General features: G+C 37.4%; 1 protein-coding gene and 2 long non-coding RNA genes across 3 annotated transcripts; 1 reads left to right on the forward strand and 2 right to left on the reverse strand.

The window, feature by feature from the left end:
• Positions 1-80: 80 nt before the first annotated feature.
• Positions 81-19,074, reverse strand: LOC110059385 (proprotein convertase subtilisin/kexin type 6-like). Its single transcript, XM_089280897.1, has 11 exons — positions 18,304-19,074; positions 8,607-8,734; positions 8,301-8,374; positions 7,214-7,318; positions 5,260-5,444; positions 4,314-4,529; positions 3,734-3,834; positions 2,996-3,229; positions 2,548-2,840; positions 2,021-2,191; positions 81-1,002 (listed from the first exon to the last, which is right to left on the reverse strand). Exons 1-11 carry the CDS (start codon positions 18,562-18,564, stop codon positions 815-817), a joined length of 1,956 nt encoding a protein of 651 aa, XP_089137023.1. The 5' UTR covers positions 18,565-19,074; the 3' UTR covers positions 81-814.
• LOC149096397 (uncharacterized) lies at positions 11,288-12,752 on the reverse strand. Its single transcript, XR_016204543.1, has 2 exons — positions 12,510-12,752; positions 11,288-11,725 (listed from the first exon to the last, which is right to left on the reverse strand). It is a non-coding gene; the product is annotated as an uncharacterized LOC149096397 (long non-coding RNA).
• On the forward strand, positions 12,884-14,701 carry LOC149096398 (uncharacterized). Its single transcript, XR_016204542.1, has 2 exons — positions 12,884-13,121; positions 13,570-14,701. It is a non-coding gene; the product is annotated as an uncharacterized LOC149096398 (long non-coding RNA).
• Positions 19,075-20,529: the final 1,455 nt, after the last annotated feature.

Genomic DNA, 20,529 nt, shown 5'->3' on the forward strand with positions numbered 1-20,529 from the left:
GTCAATTGTTCAAACAATCAAACTCAAACTGCTCATATATCTGAAAACATTTAAATCCCTTCGAGCATTAATTGAATAAATTCTGTTTTCTGTTTCCTGTTTTTAATAAATACAATGGCGTTATTTTTTCTTTTCCTGGCCTTTAGTGACGTTCCCGTCTCTTTATATTAAGGACGTTCGCGCTGATTGTTGGTGCACATGATTACTGCGCACGCAAATAACGCACAATCCCGCACACTTCATGTATTGAGCATGCGCGTTAAGCAATAAAACTGAACAATAGTGTTATTGGTTACCGGAGTTTGCGTGGATTTAACGATCTTTGACACTCGGTGGCCCGTAATTTTCCACCGTGTTTTAAGCTCTCTCTGTGCCACGGCTTTAAATGCTTCTTCAATGGTCAAGTTTTATGAAAAAGGATCGCAACATTTGGATGACGCGACAGAACTAAAATCCTTAGCGATCATGACGAGTTTCTTCCGTCATTTTTTTTAATATCAGGGTATTTTTCCACACGATATAGCCCTGGAATGAAATCGGTGACCTACTCATTACATGATGGCAGTTAAAGTTTGAAAACAAAAAAAACAACAACAAAAAAAATATGCATTAGTAGATTTTCAAGCCAACGTCGTTAAATAACGCTCTAAACCATATATCCTTTACTGGTATCCGGCGAATATACAGATGAGCCAGAGCGGACAGGTCTGGGGTATTTAGCAAGGTCGTCGCATTTCTCTTTCTCTTCGTTTTCCTCCAGTTCTGTTTGCGTCTGGTTTATCCCGCTGTGGATCGTCTTCAGGTCAGCATGGCACTATTGGCACAGCTCAAAGAGAGACGAGAGCACACGGTCCAGTAGGCGAGATAACAAACCAAGACACAGCACACAACACACAGGAACACACCCAGGACACAGACGACTAGAAAGATAAAGACAAATCACAGCTGCTAGGACAAGAACGCCAACAGTAATAAGGAGGATCAGGATTTCCTTCTGGAGACCTATGGAAGAAACAGATTGGAATTTCATTAAAAAATGTTGAAAAACCTCGTGTCCATGAAATTGTTGCTCTTGAAAGTTCACGGGGGCAGTACTAAGCAATGAGTATAGTTGTTCCACATTTGTAAGTTTATAAAGCAGACGAATTAAAGAAACTTGCTGTCAGAATTCAGTCCGATACTTTTCAGCACGTGCGCGTATGCCGTCGATGCAAATACATGTAAAATTACCGTACGCGTGTTTGCTTAATAGCATTTTATCTCACTGACAAAGATACCGTATGTTCAAAACGATTGCAAGAATCAAAAAGCTTTGTCCTTCAAGCACACAAAAAGAGTATAAAAACATCAACAGTGTTTTTCTGTGGTGCCGATTGTGATGCCGTGCAAAATAGTTGTAACCTTTGAGCAAGTGGACAAACTCCTGAACACTATCCAGTCACTGTCACTTTGACGGTATTTCAGAAAACTTATTCTGATTTATCAAAACAGATCAAGATGTCCCGAAAAGCTACAAGCTTAGTCACAAGGGTTAGTAAACGTCATCCTATACGCATTTTGCCCCTCCCCACCACTGTGCAATGTTGGCATAACACTTTCATCTAACACAACTTTGCATTTTACAATTTTCAACCATTGAAAGGGGGAATAGGGGTGCTGACTCTTATCCTGTAGGTACTGTAGTTATGATTTCACGTTTTTGCGCATTTTCCAACAGAATTAGTCCATAGTTGTAGCTCAACTAATTTTCGTAATTAAGGAAAGCAAACATCGCTGAGCTTCTAATTAACAAGTGCATTAATTGTCCACTGCGTGGGAATTAGTGGATGGTCTGTACCATATCGGTTAGCTGTCTGTGGTGATTACTTTATATTATAAGAATGAATAGTCTTCTATGGAACTTTTTTATCCAGTCTTTAACAGCATTCTCCGTAAAAATGAAATCAATTTTTAAATAGTGTCCCCAATTAACTCGTGTTTGGCGACAAAAACAAAAGACGAACCGACAAGTTTCGCCTACCAGGTTTAGAAGTTGGTCGCGGCGAGATTGTAGCAGGTTCTTTTGTAGGATATGATGTTGTTGCATATGTTGGAAATGTGAAGCTTCCGGAATTGTTTGGGGCATAACGGTTCCTTAAAAGGGGATCCTCAGACGTTCCATACAAAATTAACGACCAACTATAAAGTGTACCTAGAATGAAGAAACACAGCGCAAGCATTAGTTTTAAGTCCTCTTTCATAAGGCACTATGTGATTCAGAAGGCTGCAATCAGTTTAACTAATGAACCAAACGACTAATGTACATGAATGAAGATTTAACCCGCATTTTTATGATCAGGTAACTTGAGGTTTCTGAGGTGGAACATAAAAGGAAGACAATCAGGCGTGGTCCAAAACGCTTTCGTTGCAAGTAGAAAGCACTGTGTACTAAGAACAAAAAAACAAAACAAAACAAAATAAAACAAAAACATGTTTACACTATTCAGTTACTGTACAATTTAACACTAAAGGAATATTTCGAGATGAAAGTCACCGATCTGTACTTACCCTTAGTTTGGTACCTCCTATCCAGATTTCCAATTTTCACCTTCCATTGTCCCTCGGGATTCTCTCCCCAATGAAAAAGGGTAGCGATAACCCAGTTTGTAAGATTTTTAAATCCAGTGAAGTTGTCAAGATGTCGCCGATTAGTCAGTGGTGATTTTGTACCACTAGGAGCCTCCAGCTCCAGATACAGATCTCCTCGGCGCGTGAAATCAAGATTTACCTTGACCTGAACATGCTCCAGGAACTTTATCTCACAGCTAGCGAACGTTACCGACACCTCAGAAGGGATTGGTCTGTAATTGAAAGAAGAGAAGCATCGTTATTAGTATTTTATACATATAGTAGCAGGCTTTACGTCACAACTGCTTCATTTTTTTTATATACATATCACCAGAAATCTGCAATCACGTCAACAAACTTTTAACACAAACCACAAACTGAGTCAAACCTGTTTTCATCTTGACCTTTAAACTCGCATCTTCGTTGCTGCGGAACTGTTCTCCAGTGTTTGGCCAAGTGCACCATCATGCCAGCATCCATAAGTCCAAAGCCATAACTCGTGCTGAAGGCTAAGCCAGCTTTGTTCCTTACCCATTCTCCATTCCCTAGTGGGACTCCCCCAGGCGCTGGTCTCGCGCTTCTGGCTATCACGTGTTGCACGTCTCGCCATGTTAAGTCGGGACTGTAAGACAAAAACTAGTGGTTTAACGATCATCACACAAAATAGATTAATAATTCTGCTTTAACATAACTTCACACTAGAAAATATCAACTTACCAAAACGTAGTAAACGTAGTAAGCATCAGTGACGGTAAATGATATTCTAGAGGAGTCTTCCCTTGTTTGCGATTCAGAAAGAAATGTGCTTCAATTTTTTTCTGCTATTAAGTCAGTTGTATCAAACACGTTCTACAAGTGCATGATGTTGTCAGAGCTAAAACTAAGGACGGTTTGGAACTGATCACTCTTAAAGTTACAGAATGTTAGGGTCGCTTACAGCGAGGGCTGACACAAAATTTGATTTATTTCTCCTACGGCACAATAATGGCCATTTAACTGCGAGGGGAGGGAGGCAAGTGTGGTCGACAGGAAAGGGGACGGGAAGCAGAAAGTTACGTTCTACCATCATGTCACCCTCCACACAGCAATGTTCACACTAAAACTCAGAAATAAAACCGTCAATTACTTTGCTTCAAGTGTCAGTGCAATGAGACCTGAAGCCATCGTTGCCGCTGCGGACGTTCCTCCAAAATTGTCAACACATCCAGACTGTTTATCAGCGGTTATCTGCATGAACGGAAAAATAGGCAAACGAGAGAAAGAGATTAACTCAGCGCAGTTATTCTTTATTTACAACCACTTTAATTAACTGATAACTGGTTTTACAACGACACCACAATTGCATGGGGTCCAGACTAAAATATCCCTTCAATGTTTTTAAATTCAATTTCAAGCTTAGACCTCGCAGCTCTCATTGTACACAGCTTAACACCTTACAGTTTAAGTTCGTAAAAACAGACCTTGTTAGTCATTCTTGGGTTTCATAAAAGGGCCAAATATCCAGACCAAACAATCAATACCGTTATATACAGTGGAATGAAGAGAGTGCTGTGCTCAGAGTGTACTCAATTAAAAAGTTTACTAGTTTTCACAGCCCCCAAAGAGAAGGTTACTGGCCCTTTCTTCTTGGGAAAAAAGCAAAGAAGCCTTTTGGGATAAGGGGAGAACTTTAAAATCTTTCATAAGCTGACAGCTGTTTCACTCACAACTTTTCCGTATCCTTTCCATGTGTCTCTGCTGTAAGTTGTGGCCATGATTCCAGGGCAGTCTTCAGCATAGGTTGGATTCGAACCATCTTTGTTTAAACCGGTGATTGCAATAGTGTAAATACTATTAACATAACCGTTATAGGCACAACTGTCTTGAAAAACGCCGCCATTTCCAGCTGCAAAGAAATAAATAGCACCCAAGCCCCTTCTACCCTGAAAAAAAAAAAAAAAAAAAAATGTTTTGTTTCCTTTGTTGTTAGTGGTTGTGTCTCCTTTTCCTTTTGTTGTTGTTGCTTAATTTTCTGAGAGACTGGTAGAACGTTCTTGCTTATGGCGCTTCAAATAAAGTAAGATTAAGTCTGAATACAAGCTAAGTGGCCCATCAGGTTGGTGCTCATCCCGGTTTCTGTAGCATAAGTGACTAGGAGTATTTCTACTCCCCCCTGGATGGGATACTAGTCCATCGCATGGTTAACCCCCAGCATTAAGTTCAGCGGTACTCATTTACATGTATACACCTGGGTGGGGAGAGGCACTATGAGGGTAAAGTGTCTTACCAAGGAACAGAACACAATGTTCTCGGCCAAAACTCAAACTCGACTGCATGATCAGGTGGCGAGCACACTAATCATGAAACCATGACGACGCCTCCCTAGCCCCCCTCCCTATATGGAGAAGGTTCTTTTGTTTTTGCTTTTGTTTTTGTTTTTGTTTTTGTTTTTTTTTCTGACAGAAATAAAACCTATCGACACCAATCCTCTTTGTTCCATCTAGGCAAAATCTATTACCCTCCATTATTCCCTTTTCAGTGTTATTTGCCAGCAGGCCGGTGGCTTCTCTCAGCTAAATGGCTTTGTATTAATTTTTTTTTTTTTTTTTAATATCAATAATTGTTACATTACTCTTATTACAAAAGTATGTTAAACTTATACTCAAAATGCACCTTTTTAGCCCCATTATTTAAAGCTTGATTGGCCAGCACTCCAGGACCTGCAACCTGCCAGCCCCTATCCCCTGGTCCCCAGCTGTTTGAGTAAATATCAACCATTTCGATTTTGTCAAGCAGGGCAGCTGACTCTGTAGCGTCTGTTGACCTGACACCAATATCGTCATCGAAAAGTCGAACTCCTGAGGTATGGGAGATTGAAAGTTTGCAATTACTCTTACTCTTAGCCTCTTCATGAAAGGCATGCCTCACATCTATTCTCTCTCTCTCTCTCTCTCTCTCTCTCTTTTTTCATTTAATCTCTATTTAATGTACACTTGATACATATATCTAATAACATCCATTTAGTTCAAATTAGTTAATTAACGGAGAGTATTTAACAGAGAACGAGATTTTCTTTCTACTTTCAAGGCTTTTTTTGCAGCAGCTTTATGGTCCACGAAAATTGGTTCCCTGCTCAGGGTCATCAAAACCAGCCCACTTCCAGCACAAATCGTCAATTACTTCATGATCTTGGCCGGTTACTTTGATCTATTACGGTATATGTGACTGTCTCAGTCTTTGGAAGGAAAGGCAAAATCAACTACCTACTTCAACAATAAAGTTGCCAACTCCAAAACTTTGTGACCACCCTAAACTGCTATTAAGTTTCATGGGCTTCTAGTCGACTATACATTCTTAGGGTATGCAAATATTATGGATACACTAAAGATCAGCTTAGTAAACTCTTCGACTCTTTAATAATGTCATGATTTCTGTATGGATTAGAAGTGTGGGGCTCCGCCTATCGAGGCAAATATTTAGATCGGATTGACACTTTTTTCGGCGAGCCTATCGTTTTGGCTATACAAATAAGATCATTTTGATATCTGATGTTATAAAGAATAGGGACAGTGATCTTTTCAAAAGAATCACAAGTGACACTGGCCATGTATTATATGACTTGCTCCCACCCAAACGTAACAGAGCTCTTAGAGAAAGGGGCCATGACTTCATACTCCCTAAAGTAAAAACGGAACGATTCAAACGGGCTTTTGTAAAATAGATGTCTTTTTAGATTTATTTCTTAAATTTTTTCTTGTAATACATATGATAGGTTTTATCTAGTTTAGCTTAGTTTGTTATTGATTGTAAAGCCACACGTATGTTGTGACTGATTTCTTAATAAAGACTTCTACTACTACTACTACTACTGGAACAAACAACTACTGCTTCAAATGTCTTTTAAAACAGATCCGCCTGGTAGTAAATTCTCTTTTGATTCATGTAGGAACCAAATAGAATCCAGTGATATACTAGACTGAAAAATTCAAATTCCAATGAAACTAAAACAATTCTATCTCCTCTCTGCCTTAGAAGAACGCATTTACAAGTAGATGTATTTCGAATACTAGCTGTCTTTTTAGATACCATGCGAACAAAAAAGTAACTCAAAACTGTAAAAATAGATTGTAAATTCCGCTATGTCGATTCTATTTTCCTCTACGTCCAATAAAGAAATTCTTTTAGCGTAATCTTTTTCAGAAAGCAGACAGAACAGGCTGATTGAATCCTCCAAACTATATTTTTACTAAACCCAAGTTCTAATCTATTTTATTATTTTAAACAGAATTGTAATTAAATGTATTGAAAAAGAGTTTTAAAAATATAGAATTAAATAGACTACAGTGTATAACCTTCAATGAGTTCTGGCCAAATAGCTTTTTTGTAAAATAGACTTAAATTAGTTTAATATTAATAAATAGTTAAAATAGATCTTATATACGCTTTGAACAGAGTGTAAATTTATATGCTTGGTTTCCTAAGGGAACTACCTTTGAAGATGGCTTTCATGGGGCCAAAAACCTGAAAAAACTCTCTAAATCTTACATCATTTATCAATGTACCAGTATCAAGATAAGGGCAGTTATTCAGCTTTTTGTAAGCTATTAATCTTGACCAGCTCACTTACCTGCAATTTTGGCATTGTATGCCAATCCCACACCACACAAGTTGTAATTAACTGCTCCAGCTATAACCCCAGCACACATGTTGCCATGTCTAGGATCATCAACAACTTAGAATCATTATCATGATTTCTGATGTACATGTATTTCTTTCTTTCTTTCTTTCTTTTTTTTTTTTTTTTTTTTTTTACATCATTCACAATTTATTAGTGTGGACAGGGGGCTGGGGCAGGAGCTCAGGAAAAGAGGGGGCAGAGTGGTATGAAAGAAAAAGGACAGGAAGAGCGACTCTTAAGAGGGCAGGAAGCGAGAAGGAAATGAAAAATGCTAACTTTCTTCAGTTATTCGTTCATGAATTAGAATAGATCAGTATACAATTGAGTGTCGAAAGTAGTAAGGCAAATATTTTGGTTTTGACTTTGGTTTTACTATTAATAATGGTTTAAGATTGGGTGAGTAGTCTAATTGGTAAGTAACTGACTTGGTTTTGGTTTTGCGACACTCAATTGAAAAACTCTCTTTAATTATATATCACAACCATGAATCCAACAATGTTACGTGACTTGCACTTGCACCCATGAATTTGTAGCGTTCTATATTTCAGAACTTATGAACATTCATCCACAGGCTAGAAAACACAGCCTTACTTCTGGTGAAATTGTACACAATTTCTGTCCAGAACAAATTTAGTAACAGGACTGGGTGTCATCCAATTTGTTCTGAACTGCCCCTGAAGGGTTGTCCAACTTTGCTAATCATGCATTTGACTTACAGATCAAATTGGATTCCACAAAGTCCTAACTGTCATTTCTTTTAGCAACACCCCTATTCTACTAATAAAAGCTTGCTACTGATACATGCAAGTGCACATAATGGGCAACAAAAGTAATGGGACACTCGGCAGCCAAATTTGATTTCTGAGCATCTCGGTGAAAACATTTCTCTCCTTCCCCCTCCCCCCTTCCCCCCTTCTCCCTGAAACAATGTTGATTTTGCTATTTCAGATCAGACCCAGGAAAAAGAAAAAAAGGGCCTAAAATTCAACATAAGGCAGATTGATATGCACACAGCTCTTCAATTGCTAAAACTCACAATCACCTGTACTGTTCACGACTGTCATTCTAACTGGTTCAAAAGAATCTAGATTAATAAATACCAAATGACCACTTAATGACCAAGTTTGCCATAATTACTGTATTAGTCAATTAGCTAACAAGTCTCCCATTTGCTATTCTCTGTAAAGCATATTATTAGGCCCAGATTTTACAAACTTGTTGAAAGTCTCAGTCTCATGTAGATGTTAAAGAAGGGTCTTCCATAAGCCTCAGATTTTGCCATTCACCACCCCCAGTGTTAATGTAAAGAGTGAAAGGAAACTCAACAATTCGAAATCAGTACATAATTAGATGATCAAGTTCAGGATGATTCCCATTAACTCCATCATCAAGTACTGCCACCAGAATTCCTCTCCCTGTGTACGTCGGCCAAACTGAAGTGATGTTGTATGTTGGATGTTTAGGTCTCTCCTAAAATGAGATTCAAGGAAAGATTCAACATAAATAAGAGAGATTTATAAATCATTTAATGATGTCTATATACAAGATGTAGCTTGGGTAAATTAAAACAGTTGACCAAACAAAGTATTGCATACTCCTACAGCAGCTGTAGTCCTATAGTCCTCTCCTTTTGTATTGCTTTTGATATTTACTTTTAGTCACTAGGACAAAAACAAATTATTTTTCAAAGCTGCTGGGTGCAGTTGCTTTGTCTGCACTCAGGGTTCAAAGTTATTAGTCACTGAACAGTTCAGAGTTGTTTTATATACATCTATTTTCTTCGCATTTTATTCAGCTATAATGAATACAGGGTGTAAAATTATTTTTAAAACTCTATATTTTAATTACTGCTAGCAGCTAAAATTAGCCAGACCTTTTTGTTGAAGACTCACCCTGCATGTGATCGACTGAACAAATTTAGTTGTTGCACTACCGAACTTTCTTGCTAGGAACTAAAAGTGGCTATGAACCACTCAACTTGGAAAATGGATCAGTAAGCACTGGCTGTTTTGATACCACTGAACTGGGTTTTTAATGCATAAGGTCACACAGTAATGCAGGTAAAAATGAAATTCAGGTTAAAATGATTTTAACCTAGTTTGATTCTCAATTTCCTATATTGTCTTCTAACCCTAATTAATCATGATCCATGAATAATTAGGATTATGAGACAAAGAAAGGAATTTCATTTTAACCTGAATTTAATTTTGACCTATAACATCTTATAAAATTCATACAATTATCATATATATTGAGCCAGAGAGGTGAAGAATGAAGCTAACGCACACTGGCCTTGTCAAGAAATAGTACAAAATGTAACAGTAACAGATACATAAAGAGAATTGTGGTGCTGTAGATTAACATTCATGAAGTCATCCTTGTTCAAGATGTTATCACAAGGAAAATACGGCTTCTTACCTAATCACTACAGCTATTAGGGTAAGCGTAGTACTGGCCAGATGCGTGACCAAATATTAAAATCCCTGTATTTTGGGTTTTCCTTCTCTAAGTTATATTTAACAATTATTCACCGAAGTGGAGGTAAATATCCATCACTTTCACCGACACTGAGGGTCAATAATTGTTTTAGTACATACCACACAAGCTAAATAATTAGCAGACCAAAACGTTAGTTTATGTGTAACAAGCGGTCGGAAATTTTAAAATCTCTCACGCCGGCTGCTTGGAGGTGAATAGTACTTGCTAATCACCTCTAAGTTAACCAATCAGAGCGTGCAAAAAGCACTATTCACTTGTGTGGTGTATACTAAAATTATATATTTTGTGTTCTTCAATAATATTTTGGTGCCAAATCTTATTACTGACAGCTGCATTCTCTTTAGCTTAATTAGCCGAATTCCATTGTTTCACTCAGCAAATATAAGGTTAAAAATGAAAATAAAATAATTTGAAAACAAAATAAAATCTATGTATGTATGTAGGTATGTAGGTAGGTAGGTAGGTAGGTAGGTAGGTAGGTAGGTAGGTAGGTAGGTAGGTAGGTAGGTAGGTAGGTAGGTAGGTAGGTAGGTAGGTAGGTAGGTAGGTAGGTAGGCATGTAAGGTTACAAATTAGTATAAATATAATATCTTTGATGAGATCTAAAACTGTTCTTCAGTTATAAAGGCATTGATGACAACATTGTAGGCTCTGGGGTCAATTCTAGGGTGGGCTTTGAAATTTGTTGTCTTTCTATGCTCAGCATGGAATCACTATTAATACCACAAGAACAGCATGTCTCTTCATATCAACATAGTTAAGACGTGTTTGGCAGAGTTAGTACTTGGTTGGGTGACCAGGTAATTATAAAATGCCTATGTGTTGTACTGTGAATGATTTCTTGTTTACTTTATAAATTATAAATATTATTTTTTTCTTCTCTTTCCGAGGCAATATAAGCAACTGCAAAACTTGCAACCATGTGCAATGTCTTTTCTTCTCTTCATCAACCATTTGTTCAACCAAAGAAAGGCATATCATTTTACCATGGCCATACTTGTACATGTATAAATTTACAGCAACCATATAAACTTACTGTATCTAGCAAAATGCAATGTTCAAATTCTCTCAATTCTCCTCTCCATTTTTCATCCAAAAAATTTTAATCAAGGTTAAATTGTGTCATCTCCACTTGTACAAGCTCGGCAAATGACTCACTTACAGGATTTCCCTTGTGAGATAACTTTAAGAATTCCTAGGAATTTCCTAAGAATTCCTAAGAAAAAATTCCTAGGAATTCCTAGGAATCTAAGGTGTGAATTTTCACGGTAATTCGGACTCGGAATTCCTAGGAATTCCAACTGAAATATACTCACCTTGAAAACTCCTTAAAATTCTCAAAATTCCTGGGAATTTCTGAGAATAACTTGGAATTTGTAGGCTTTTTTGAGAATAGGTTGGAATTTTTTGGAAAATCTGAGAAAAACTGGGAATTTTGTATCATTTGTAGGCCAGACAAAATTTTGATGATTAATGCCCAGCATTAAAATAACAAATAAAGTCACTGATATCACATCAAATAGGTTTTAAATCAATGGTTTATTACATTGGCTTTCATGAATTTAAACATAAGAATAATTATCCTGTTTCTTTTTCATTACATCAAGAATCAAAAGTAAAACTGAAAACAGATATGAAGGTCAAACTTTTACATGTTTGATAAAAAGAGAACTTTTTCAGATAATTTACTTACTTTTTTGGTTTACAAATCCAACAATTTTCCATACACAAGATTTTAGCTTAAATTATTGTTATTATGTGGAACAAATCTGGATTTTCATGAATGTAAGGAATCAATAATAAGAACAAAACTGAAACAATCCTTAAAATTAAAAAAACGCTGAGTTTGGGCAAACTTAGCTGCTGTTCAGTTATTTCTGTTGATTCCACAGCTTCTTTTGTTGCCCTCTAATTAGGGTGTCAACAGCTAGCCTCTTCATGTTCATCTTTGTTGCATGACACCTAAAACAAAATTTAAAAAAATACATTACATTGCGATATATATGAGGTACTGTAAGACTGAGATCCAAATATTTATGCGCTCACAGTTTAATACATGCAGCTAATTAAGACCTGACTGTAAGCTGGTTGAAATGTTAAAAGAGAAGACTTGATAATTGTGAAGGTGCTTGTATACTATTGATAAATATGTTACATAGATCTTGAGCCTACAGTAGATTAAATCAAGGTTTTCCTTCTTCTATAAGTGTATCAACAACTCTCGAATTGGAGGATACAATGTATATATATCACGATTTTTAGCCAAATTTAGACATTAGAAATATTAAAAAAGACACTTAAAACATTAAAGGAACATTTACACTGTAAATAATAGAGTAAACACAAAAGAATATACAGATGGACAAAAATTGAGGATCAACACGGATTGCCATACAGTCAGGCTGAAACACACAGGAGACATCAAACTCATGCACACTCTGAGTGGCTGCCTCGTTGGAGTTTTTGTCAAGAACTATGACTGGGAACAGAGAGAACTGTTATGTTTATTTCGTTTGAACAAGTGAGGCGAGAGAAACAGCTTGTTCCTCGCAAATCAAATTGTTTAGGCCCGCACTCTGGGCAACTTAAATTGTTTCAACTTTGCTTTAGCCAGAATTCATTTCATGCCATGACTGAGTGACCCACTCATGTATGATTCGTGATTATAAAGTTCATTCAAAAGTTTTTGTCTAAATACAAGAATTTACGTTGTATAATATAAGGTTACTTGAATTCGATTACTCACCAAATAATTTTGTATACGGCTAATCTACCCTTTGAATTTTTTCCCGTTGAAACATCCACAGTAAGACTTTTTTTTAGCTCCAAATCTTCGCCAAGAATAACTTGTTTCTCGTTAATGACACTCACGCTGTTTTCTTCTGGTCACAGGACCGCAGCAGAAACCATTTTGATATAATTTTGGAAGTGAAATCTACTAAAACGCACGAGCGATCAACCGTTAACACTCAATTCAAAGATGGGCGCCAAAAGAGAATGAATAACGCGATCTTTGTCACGTTCAGTCACCAGAATAGTCACGTGAAAATTCGCGTGCTGTGATTGGTTCAGTTGATCAGTTGAGGAGAGAATGGAAACTAGAGAAGAACGAGAGAGAGACTGGCAACGAGGTTGCCGGACCAGTCGCTTTCGATTGCAAGTGTGTTTCCCTTTCCACGCTGTTTTGGTGGTCTTCTGAAAGATAGATGGGTCTTGCTTCAAAAGGAAAAAACTACACAAACTTTTTACGGAGAAATCAAGGAGGAAAATGGAACGTACTTTAACTGGTTGATCTGTTCTCGATGGTTGTCAAGATAACAAAGGATTGCGAGGCACTTAAATCAAGTTCACTGCAAAGGTAAGGAATCCAATTTTATAGGGATTTTCTGTTATGATAAGCTATAATTGTAAATAAATCAAACTAAGCAATGCATTGTGTGCTCTTTAAAAACCCCAAAATTCCGAAATTCACCTAAAAGGTTTCAGATCGACCTGAGGAAACGAGATAAATTCTGCGAAATAAGCTTAAGCTTGTTGTATTAGTCCACCAAATCTATTTTGAGAGCCCACGTGTTTCAACACCCAGTCAGCACAATGCAGCAAGTATAAATTTGCAATGCTTGTCATTTTTTCCTTTGAATTATTAATAAGGATTAACATGATATGAGATCTATAGTCTTTTCAATACATCAAGATGTAGGGTTTTTTTATTTGCATTGTCATTTATTTATGTCAGTTATTTATTTGTTTCTCACTGACTCATAATCTTTTTGATTCTTTTGATTTTGTTGTGTCATGAATTAAAGTGACCGCAAGGACAAGGAAATACAAGAAACATATTGATGATCCCACTATACCCATACCAAAATCTACAAGATTCGACCACATAAATCGCTAAAGCAGTCTTCACAGGCCAGTTGACGTCATCTCCCTCTCTTGCATCCCTTTTTCCTGGAGATCATTTCCAGCACCATGAACAGAACACCTCAGAGTTTTCGGTTCACCTGAGTGAGATGGCTGTTGGCAAAAATGTTGTGGATGACTTTGATGGATTATGGAGTGAACCTTTATGCAAGAATTGAAGCTTCACAGAAGCATTTGATGAAACCGAGTGGCCTATACCTGAAAAGACTACAGAAATACCAATTGATGTAATACACAACAACTCAGATTTGTCCACAGACAGTGATTGAGGTAATGATGTTGAAGTTTCAGTTCCGACTCCTCTGAAGAAATTGAGAACTCTGACACTGATGGCCATTCACTGGACTCCCCTGATGAAAGTGAAACTAGTGGTTCCCAAGAAAAAACATTAAGTTTTCTGCCAAAGAATATGCCTGTATGGCTATTCTGGCCTTAATTTCAAGACATTGTATGACAATGAGAGGCTCCTAAAGATATCCATGTTTTAATGAAACTACCGGTAATTTGTCCAGAGAATGTCACAGTACAGTTTTACAAATGTACAGCAAGTGTGTGGAAACTGTGAGCTTTTCATTTATGACATCTGTGAGAGATGTCTTCTTCTTTTTCCTAGAGTCATAAAGGATCAAGTCAAAAATTGCTTAACAGTGGGCTGTAATGGGTATGTGTGTGAATCTACAATTATATTAAATATATACGTGCATATATATACTTTCGGTTTTATTGAAATTGTAAATAATATATATTCATTTATGCTGACAGAATTTTTTGCTTAATCTATTTATCAAATCTAAGAGCATCCATTTTTCTATCAGTTAAACTCTGGGTGTTTGATTTTAGGGTCCATACGGGCACGTATACACTAACAAATCATGTTGGATCTAAAAAGCAATGTTATCAGTGCTATAGTTTTATGTTGAGTTGTCAGACTTAAACTGTAATTAATGTACATTTGTTTGGAAATAATTATCTTGGAGCTTGACAACAATAAAAAGGTATGGAAGTCCAGAGAAATGATAGTGTTGATTTTTACTAATTCACAGAAACTGATTCATGCACTGATTTCATCTTTAATTTTGACATTTTGGGAAATTTATAGAAATTTCCAACAATATTTCATGTGTTTTAGCTATTCCCAAAAATTCCTAGGTATTCCAAACACATTTTTTAAAACAGTCTGGGAAATAATAGGAGTTCCTAGGAATTCCCAATAATTCCCAGTCATACTTTTCACTATTCCCAAATATTCCCAGAAATTCCAAGGTCTTGGATTAAGCATAATTTGCATGGCTTGGAATAACTTGGAATTCCTAGGAATTCCCAATAATTCCCAGTCATACTTCCACTATTCCCAAATATTCCCAGAAATTCCAAGGTCTTGGATAAAACATCATTTGCATGTCTTGGAATATCTCCTAGGAATTCCTAGGAATTCCTAGGAATTCCCAGACTACTGGGAATTTATTTCGCAGGGGTAGAGCCAGTCATCAACTCACTCGAACTTCAGCTCAACTGTACGGACTCAGAACTCACATGAGCATGCTGTGTAAATTACCCAGCATTTCAGTACACATTAATTAACACGAATATTCTTCCCATCATGAATGGTGTTGTAGATGTGGCACAGTTGGTTAGTCAATTGCCTCACATGCAGGAGGTTTCAGGTTCGCATTCTGTGGAGAGCAATAATCTTAAGGTTCTTTTTCCTTTCTTTTTTACTGTTGTCATTTTTATCACATTCATTTATTGTCAAGAAACCATTTACCTGAAGAAGTGTATTTGCCTTTCCGTTTCTTGCAAGTTTAAAAAATCATCTGGAACTTTTTATCATTTGATATATGACTTTTTCTTTTATCATTTTCGAACTCAAAATATGCTAGCAGCCTTTGTCGTGCCCTAAATTACCTGTGACTAGTGTCTCATGGGTTTGTGAAGAAAAAAAAGCAAAAAGACTTTCCCTTACAATCAAATTATCTAAGAAGAACCAAGAGGTCTATTCCCTTTACAACTGCAAAGTCGTTTTGAACACCTAGCTTGTACCTCTCTAATAAGGCTCTATACAATGGTCAGTGGATGTTTGAAATGTCTTCAGAACAGGAAGCGAAGAGGTGATGGTCAGGAGTGAGTGTCCATTGATATCCATACCAATTGAAATGTTTAATTTTCCAAGAGTAATAATGTAGTAATAATAATAATAGTGTAATAATGTAATAGTCCTCCAAGAGCTAAGAAATAAATAAATCAAATTTAGTTTTGTACTTAATATATTCATTCTGCTTCCTAATAAACACTCATAAATATAATTGCATGTAAGTTGTTTAATTTCAGCAGATGTGAGTGGACCTTTCAATCCAAAATCTACATCTCCAAATGATAATTCAAACATTTTTAGTCATTTCTTTTTTTCCCTTGAAGTTATAAGGTGGCCTATTAAATCAAAATATGGGTTTGAAACTGGCATCAAAATGATCAAATTATGTCAAATTATGTATATTTGTATATTCAGAATTCTATTCCCTCACCGCATTGAGGTCTTACACGAGATAGCATTGCGCCTGCGCAAACTCAGTGTGTTGCCACCTTTTCGAGCGAACAGAAGTCTTTTATGTCTAGTGAACATTTTCAGCAATAATTTGCTCTAAAGCACGATAGAATTCCTGACAAAGACACGGATACCAGTCAGAGGAGGGAAACATCTGGATAGAAAAAGGAAAGCAGCAATAGCTGCCAAGGACATTGGGTGATTCCAGAAAATATCCATTCCTTACCATGGGCGGCATGAATATTTTGACCCCCCTTGCCATAGGAAATTCCAAAATGCTCAACCCCCCCCCCCCCCCCCCCCATGCCCTCCAAATTCCAAAATTGTTAACCCCTCCCCTTCGGAATTTCCGATTTTTTTTTTTTTTTTTTCATACCCTTTGGAATTCCGGTTTAACTGTCTAAAATTTCCACCGAACAGGAAATGCACTTTTTTCCCCCTCCAAGAAAATTCTGCTCACAATTTTTGGTCAAGCGAACAAGCAACTCAAGTTTGTTTAACGTTTAATAAAGTACACCGTAGCTTTCCCTTCTAAGTGTTATCTATATGTTGCTTACCACCGAACACAACTTTTTGTTTCTAGTTCATTGCCTTCATATTTTCAGGAAAGTAGATCATATCGATACCAGCGGAAGACAAAAGTAAATTAAAGTTCATGATGTGCCATCACCTGCCATATTGAAAATTGCATTCATTGAGTAATTGCTGACCACTAGTAATGAACCCTGCAAATCTGTCTGGCATTTCCATTTGGAAAAGGGAGACTGGTGCAAGTTATTTTTTTCACGCAACAAGATCGTCGATGGACAATTTTAGATTGGAAAGAAACACAGGCCTGTTTTGCATTTTATTCATCAATCAACTGTAAGGCCTCTTTGATGTGGAGCTTGCCGCACCATTCATACACTCACTTTTCTGCGTGATCGCTAACACCTGTCTAATCGATCTTTATCCTTCTTCCACAGTTGGTTTGTGCTTGATGATATATAAGCTGGAAAGGTCATCAGATCACCGATTTAGAGCAAAGCATTCGTCATCTTCCCCCTCTGAAAATTCAGAGCTGAAACCCCCAAATGCGTTTGGAATTCCAAACTGCGTTTCCCTCCCATGCCTTCAGAATTCCAGTCGGGGAAACCCCATTCTCCCTCGCAAATCCAAGATGCCGCCTGTGGTATGGTATGGATATTTTCTGGAAATTCCATTGAAGTCTAATTTGTTGTGGAAAATGGCGTCAAGATTGGTGTTTCTCCTTTGTGAAGGACCCTCAACAGCTATGTTAGCTGCCATGCAAGAAGGATTTGCAACACTGCCTGGAATATGGCTAATGCCATTTCCAAGGCTTTTAAGTTGGCTAAGGCCGACCTAGAGACACCCTAGGCGAGGGTAAGTAAATGCATAATTCACAGATCAGTGTAAGCCTCTTTCGTTTTCATATTATAATGAAAGGCTACAAAGATTGTATGTTTTCAACAGAAATAAATCTTGGCTTTCTTTAGATCAATTTTCTTTTTATTTCAGTGCTACAGCTGATTTCCCCTATGCGTTTTCTTTTTTTTTTTTTTTTTTTTTTTTTTCAGAAAAGAGCTGTTATAGTTACAATTGGGACACACTTGCATACATCTGTTTTATGACGTTTTGGCACACTTTTGGTGACCTGTGACCTGTGACCTGTGACCTGTGACCTGTGACCTGTCACTTGCGACCTGTGACCTGTGACCTGTGAAAGAAACCTGCCGAAAATACTACGCTCTAATTCAACGGGTCTCCTGCGAAAATGGAGGTGTATTGGAGGTGTAGAAACAATCTTTGGCTGTAAGATCGGGGCGTTTTTAGGAAAAAAAAAAGCAAAAACAATGTAAACTTTAAAGCTTACATAACTCGATGGACTAAAATAGAACGTTCATAATTAGTAAGGCGGAATTTATAGTTTAATTTAAACCACATACACAAGCGATTTGTGAGAATCCAGTCGTACTATGTTGCATTAGTGACATGCCGAGAGGTCCCGTTTTTTACTTCCTCAATGGATCCGAGAGTCAGAGACGAAAAGCTAAAGTGTACTGAGTTAACTTACGTGTCTTTCATAGGACAAGCCATGTTTGACGGCTAACTTCTTGGCGTCTTGCACACCACCATAAACTTTCACGGCCCAAATATTAGTGTAAATGTCGGTGGCAAAAATTTGATTTCCACTGAAGAACAGTAGGACAATAGAGCACAAAAGTCCTGCCTTGCCCGCGTTCTCCATCTTACAAGCAATTGTTGAATTAACACTTCCTGACACTTCCTGTTGAGCTGTTTTCGCTGTAGTTGTGCTGAGTGACCTGGCATGCATTTTCTTCACGACTAAGTGTAGGTGGAGCGACCCTTGTTTGTTACCTCAGTTTGGCATGTTCTTTTTTTTTTTTTTTTTCATTAGTGTCTGACCTAGCTTCAAAAGATCGCATCGTACTGCAGATCTACAGTATTCTTTCGAACTTTATTATTGCCCTTTATTAAATAAATTTATTTTTTCTGAGCGGTATGAAAGATCTCCCCACCCCTCCCCACTTCGTTTGAATAAAATATGCGGAAACTGAATGAGCTTACCCCTGTTCCGAACACGTAATTCAGTCTGTTGACCGAAGAACGTCACCAGAATACTTATTGCTGGGTATTGCATTTAGAAAGTAAAAATGGCTGTATGTTGTAATAATTAAAATTCTTGAAAATAACAAGAATTCACCGTGAATTAGCTTCGCTAAAATGTACAAGATGATTCGTTGACAAGTGATAAAATCCAAGGACAACTCGGTTCATTTCAACTGCTGAATAAATCCGAGGCATTTTCCAAGGAGGGGTTGGGGGGGGGGGGTACTCCCTTTTATTATCCAACTGCAGCGAATACCGTATACAGCGATGTTGTACGGTTGAAAACCTGTTTGCCATATTTGTACAGTAGAAAACCTGGTCAAAATACGGCACAACTCGTAAAAATATACAGCGATACTACACACCAAAACATCTAATAAGTTATGTATATATGGGCTATATAGGTATGTGCGGCCCCAAAGGGTATGGTTTTTCAGCCGTTTTGGTCATAAACAGGGTATCGATTTTAGCTGATTTTTGGCCACTTCAGGTCATAAATAGGGCATGGTTTTTACACTCTAGCCTCGATATGGGTATGTTTTTTTAAGAAGAAGCCACTTTTTCATCATTATCGAAAAGAAAATCAATAGAAGCCGTTTACAAATTATGTTTACGGTAATTTCACATTGGCCTGAACTAGGCTAGGGAACTAATTATAACGCAGGCCCGAAACAGGGTTTTGATTCAAGGATCAAGTCATAAATAGGGTAGGGAATATCGCAGATTTTGGTCATAAATTTTTCTGGAAGTACCACCCCAGGCCCGGGGGCACATTTTATCTCTAGTTATGTAAAACAACAAAATGATTCTCTCAAGACCTTCTGGATCAAAAGAAAGAGATTCCTGTAATATTGCTCTGCCTATTTGACTGTTTTTTGACGGTTACAATACCGTATTGAAAATAGAATCATGACTAGAGGCCGAATCTCCGTAAACTCCGTAAGAACACGCTGCCCTGAAAATACGGGGTCTGCGTGGAAAACACGGGGTCCGCTTGGAAAACACGGGGTCAGCCTTGAAACACGGGGACTGCGCGCGGAAAACACGGGATCTGCCTTGAAACACGGGGAATGCGTGGAAAACACGGGCTCTGCGTGGAAAACGCGGGGCCTGTGTTAAGAACAAGAAAATTCCTTATCTAAGTGCATAGTACAAATTTTGTTAGTTTTGATTCCAATGAAAATCAATTCACCATCTTCAAAAAAACGCTTTCCTTGGTCGAAAAAGCAAATAGAACATTTAACAATAACAACAACAACAACAACAACAACAACAATAATAATAATAATAATAGTAATAAGAAGAAGAAGAAGAAGAAGATCTTGAGATTGAAATCGAGAAAACGTGGGGAATGAAAACAACAACTGTCCCTGTGATCATTGGAGCTTTCGGGCTTGTCAAGAAGGGAACAGAAAACTACATCGGCAAGATCCCAGGCAATATTAGAATAACAGAGCTACAGAAGACCGTCCTCCTTGGAACTGCTCACATACTTAGGAGGACTCTATCCATCAAGTAATCCAGCAGACTTATGACTGCCCTAGGCTCATGGATTGCACTCGGCACCATAAGTTAAAAGTGGCAAGACTTTAAGGACTTAAAATAATAATAATAATAATAATAATAATAATAATAATAATAATAACAATAATAATAAAATAATAAACAT

The sequence above is a fragment of the Orbicella faveolata genome, unplaced genomic scaffold (genome assembly GCF_042242905.1).
Source record: "Orbicella faveolata isolate gen_17 unplaced genomic scaffold, um_ofav_v1 contig_48, whole genome shotgun sequence".
NCBI lineage: Eukaryota > Metazoa > Cnidaria > Anthozoa > Scleractinia > Merulinidae > Orbicella > Orbicella faveolata.

Coding starts and splice junctions, on each gene's coding strand:
- LOC110059385 (XM_089280897.1), bottom strand. CDS start 18,564: ATGCATGCCAGGTCACTCAGCACAACTACAGCGAAAACAGCTCAACAG. Junction 5,445..7,213: donor ATACAATGCCAAAATTGCAG/GTAAGTGAGCTG, acceptor CCCATACCTCAG/GAGTTCGACTTTTCGATGAC. Junction 3,230..3,733: donor GCACTGACACTTGAAGCAAA/GTAATTGACGGT, acceptor TTTGTCTTACAG/TCCCGACTTAACATGGCGAG.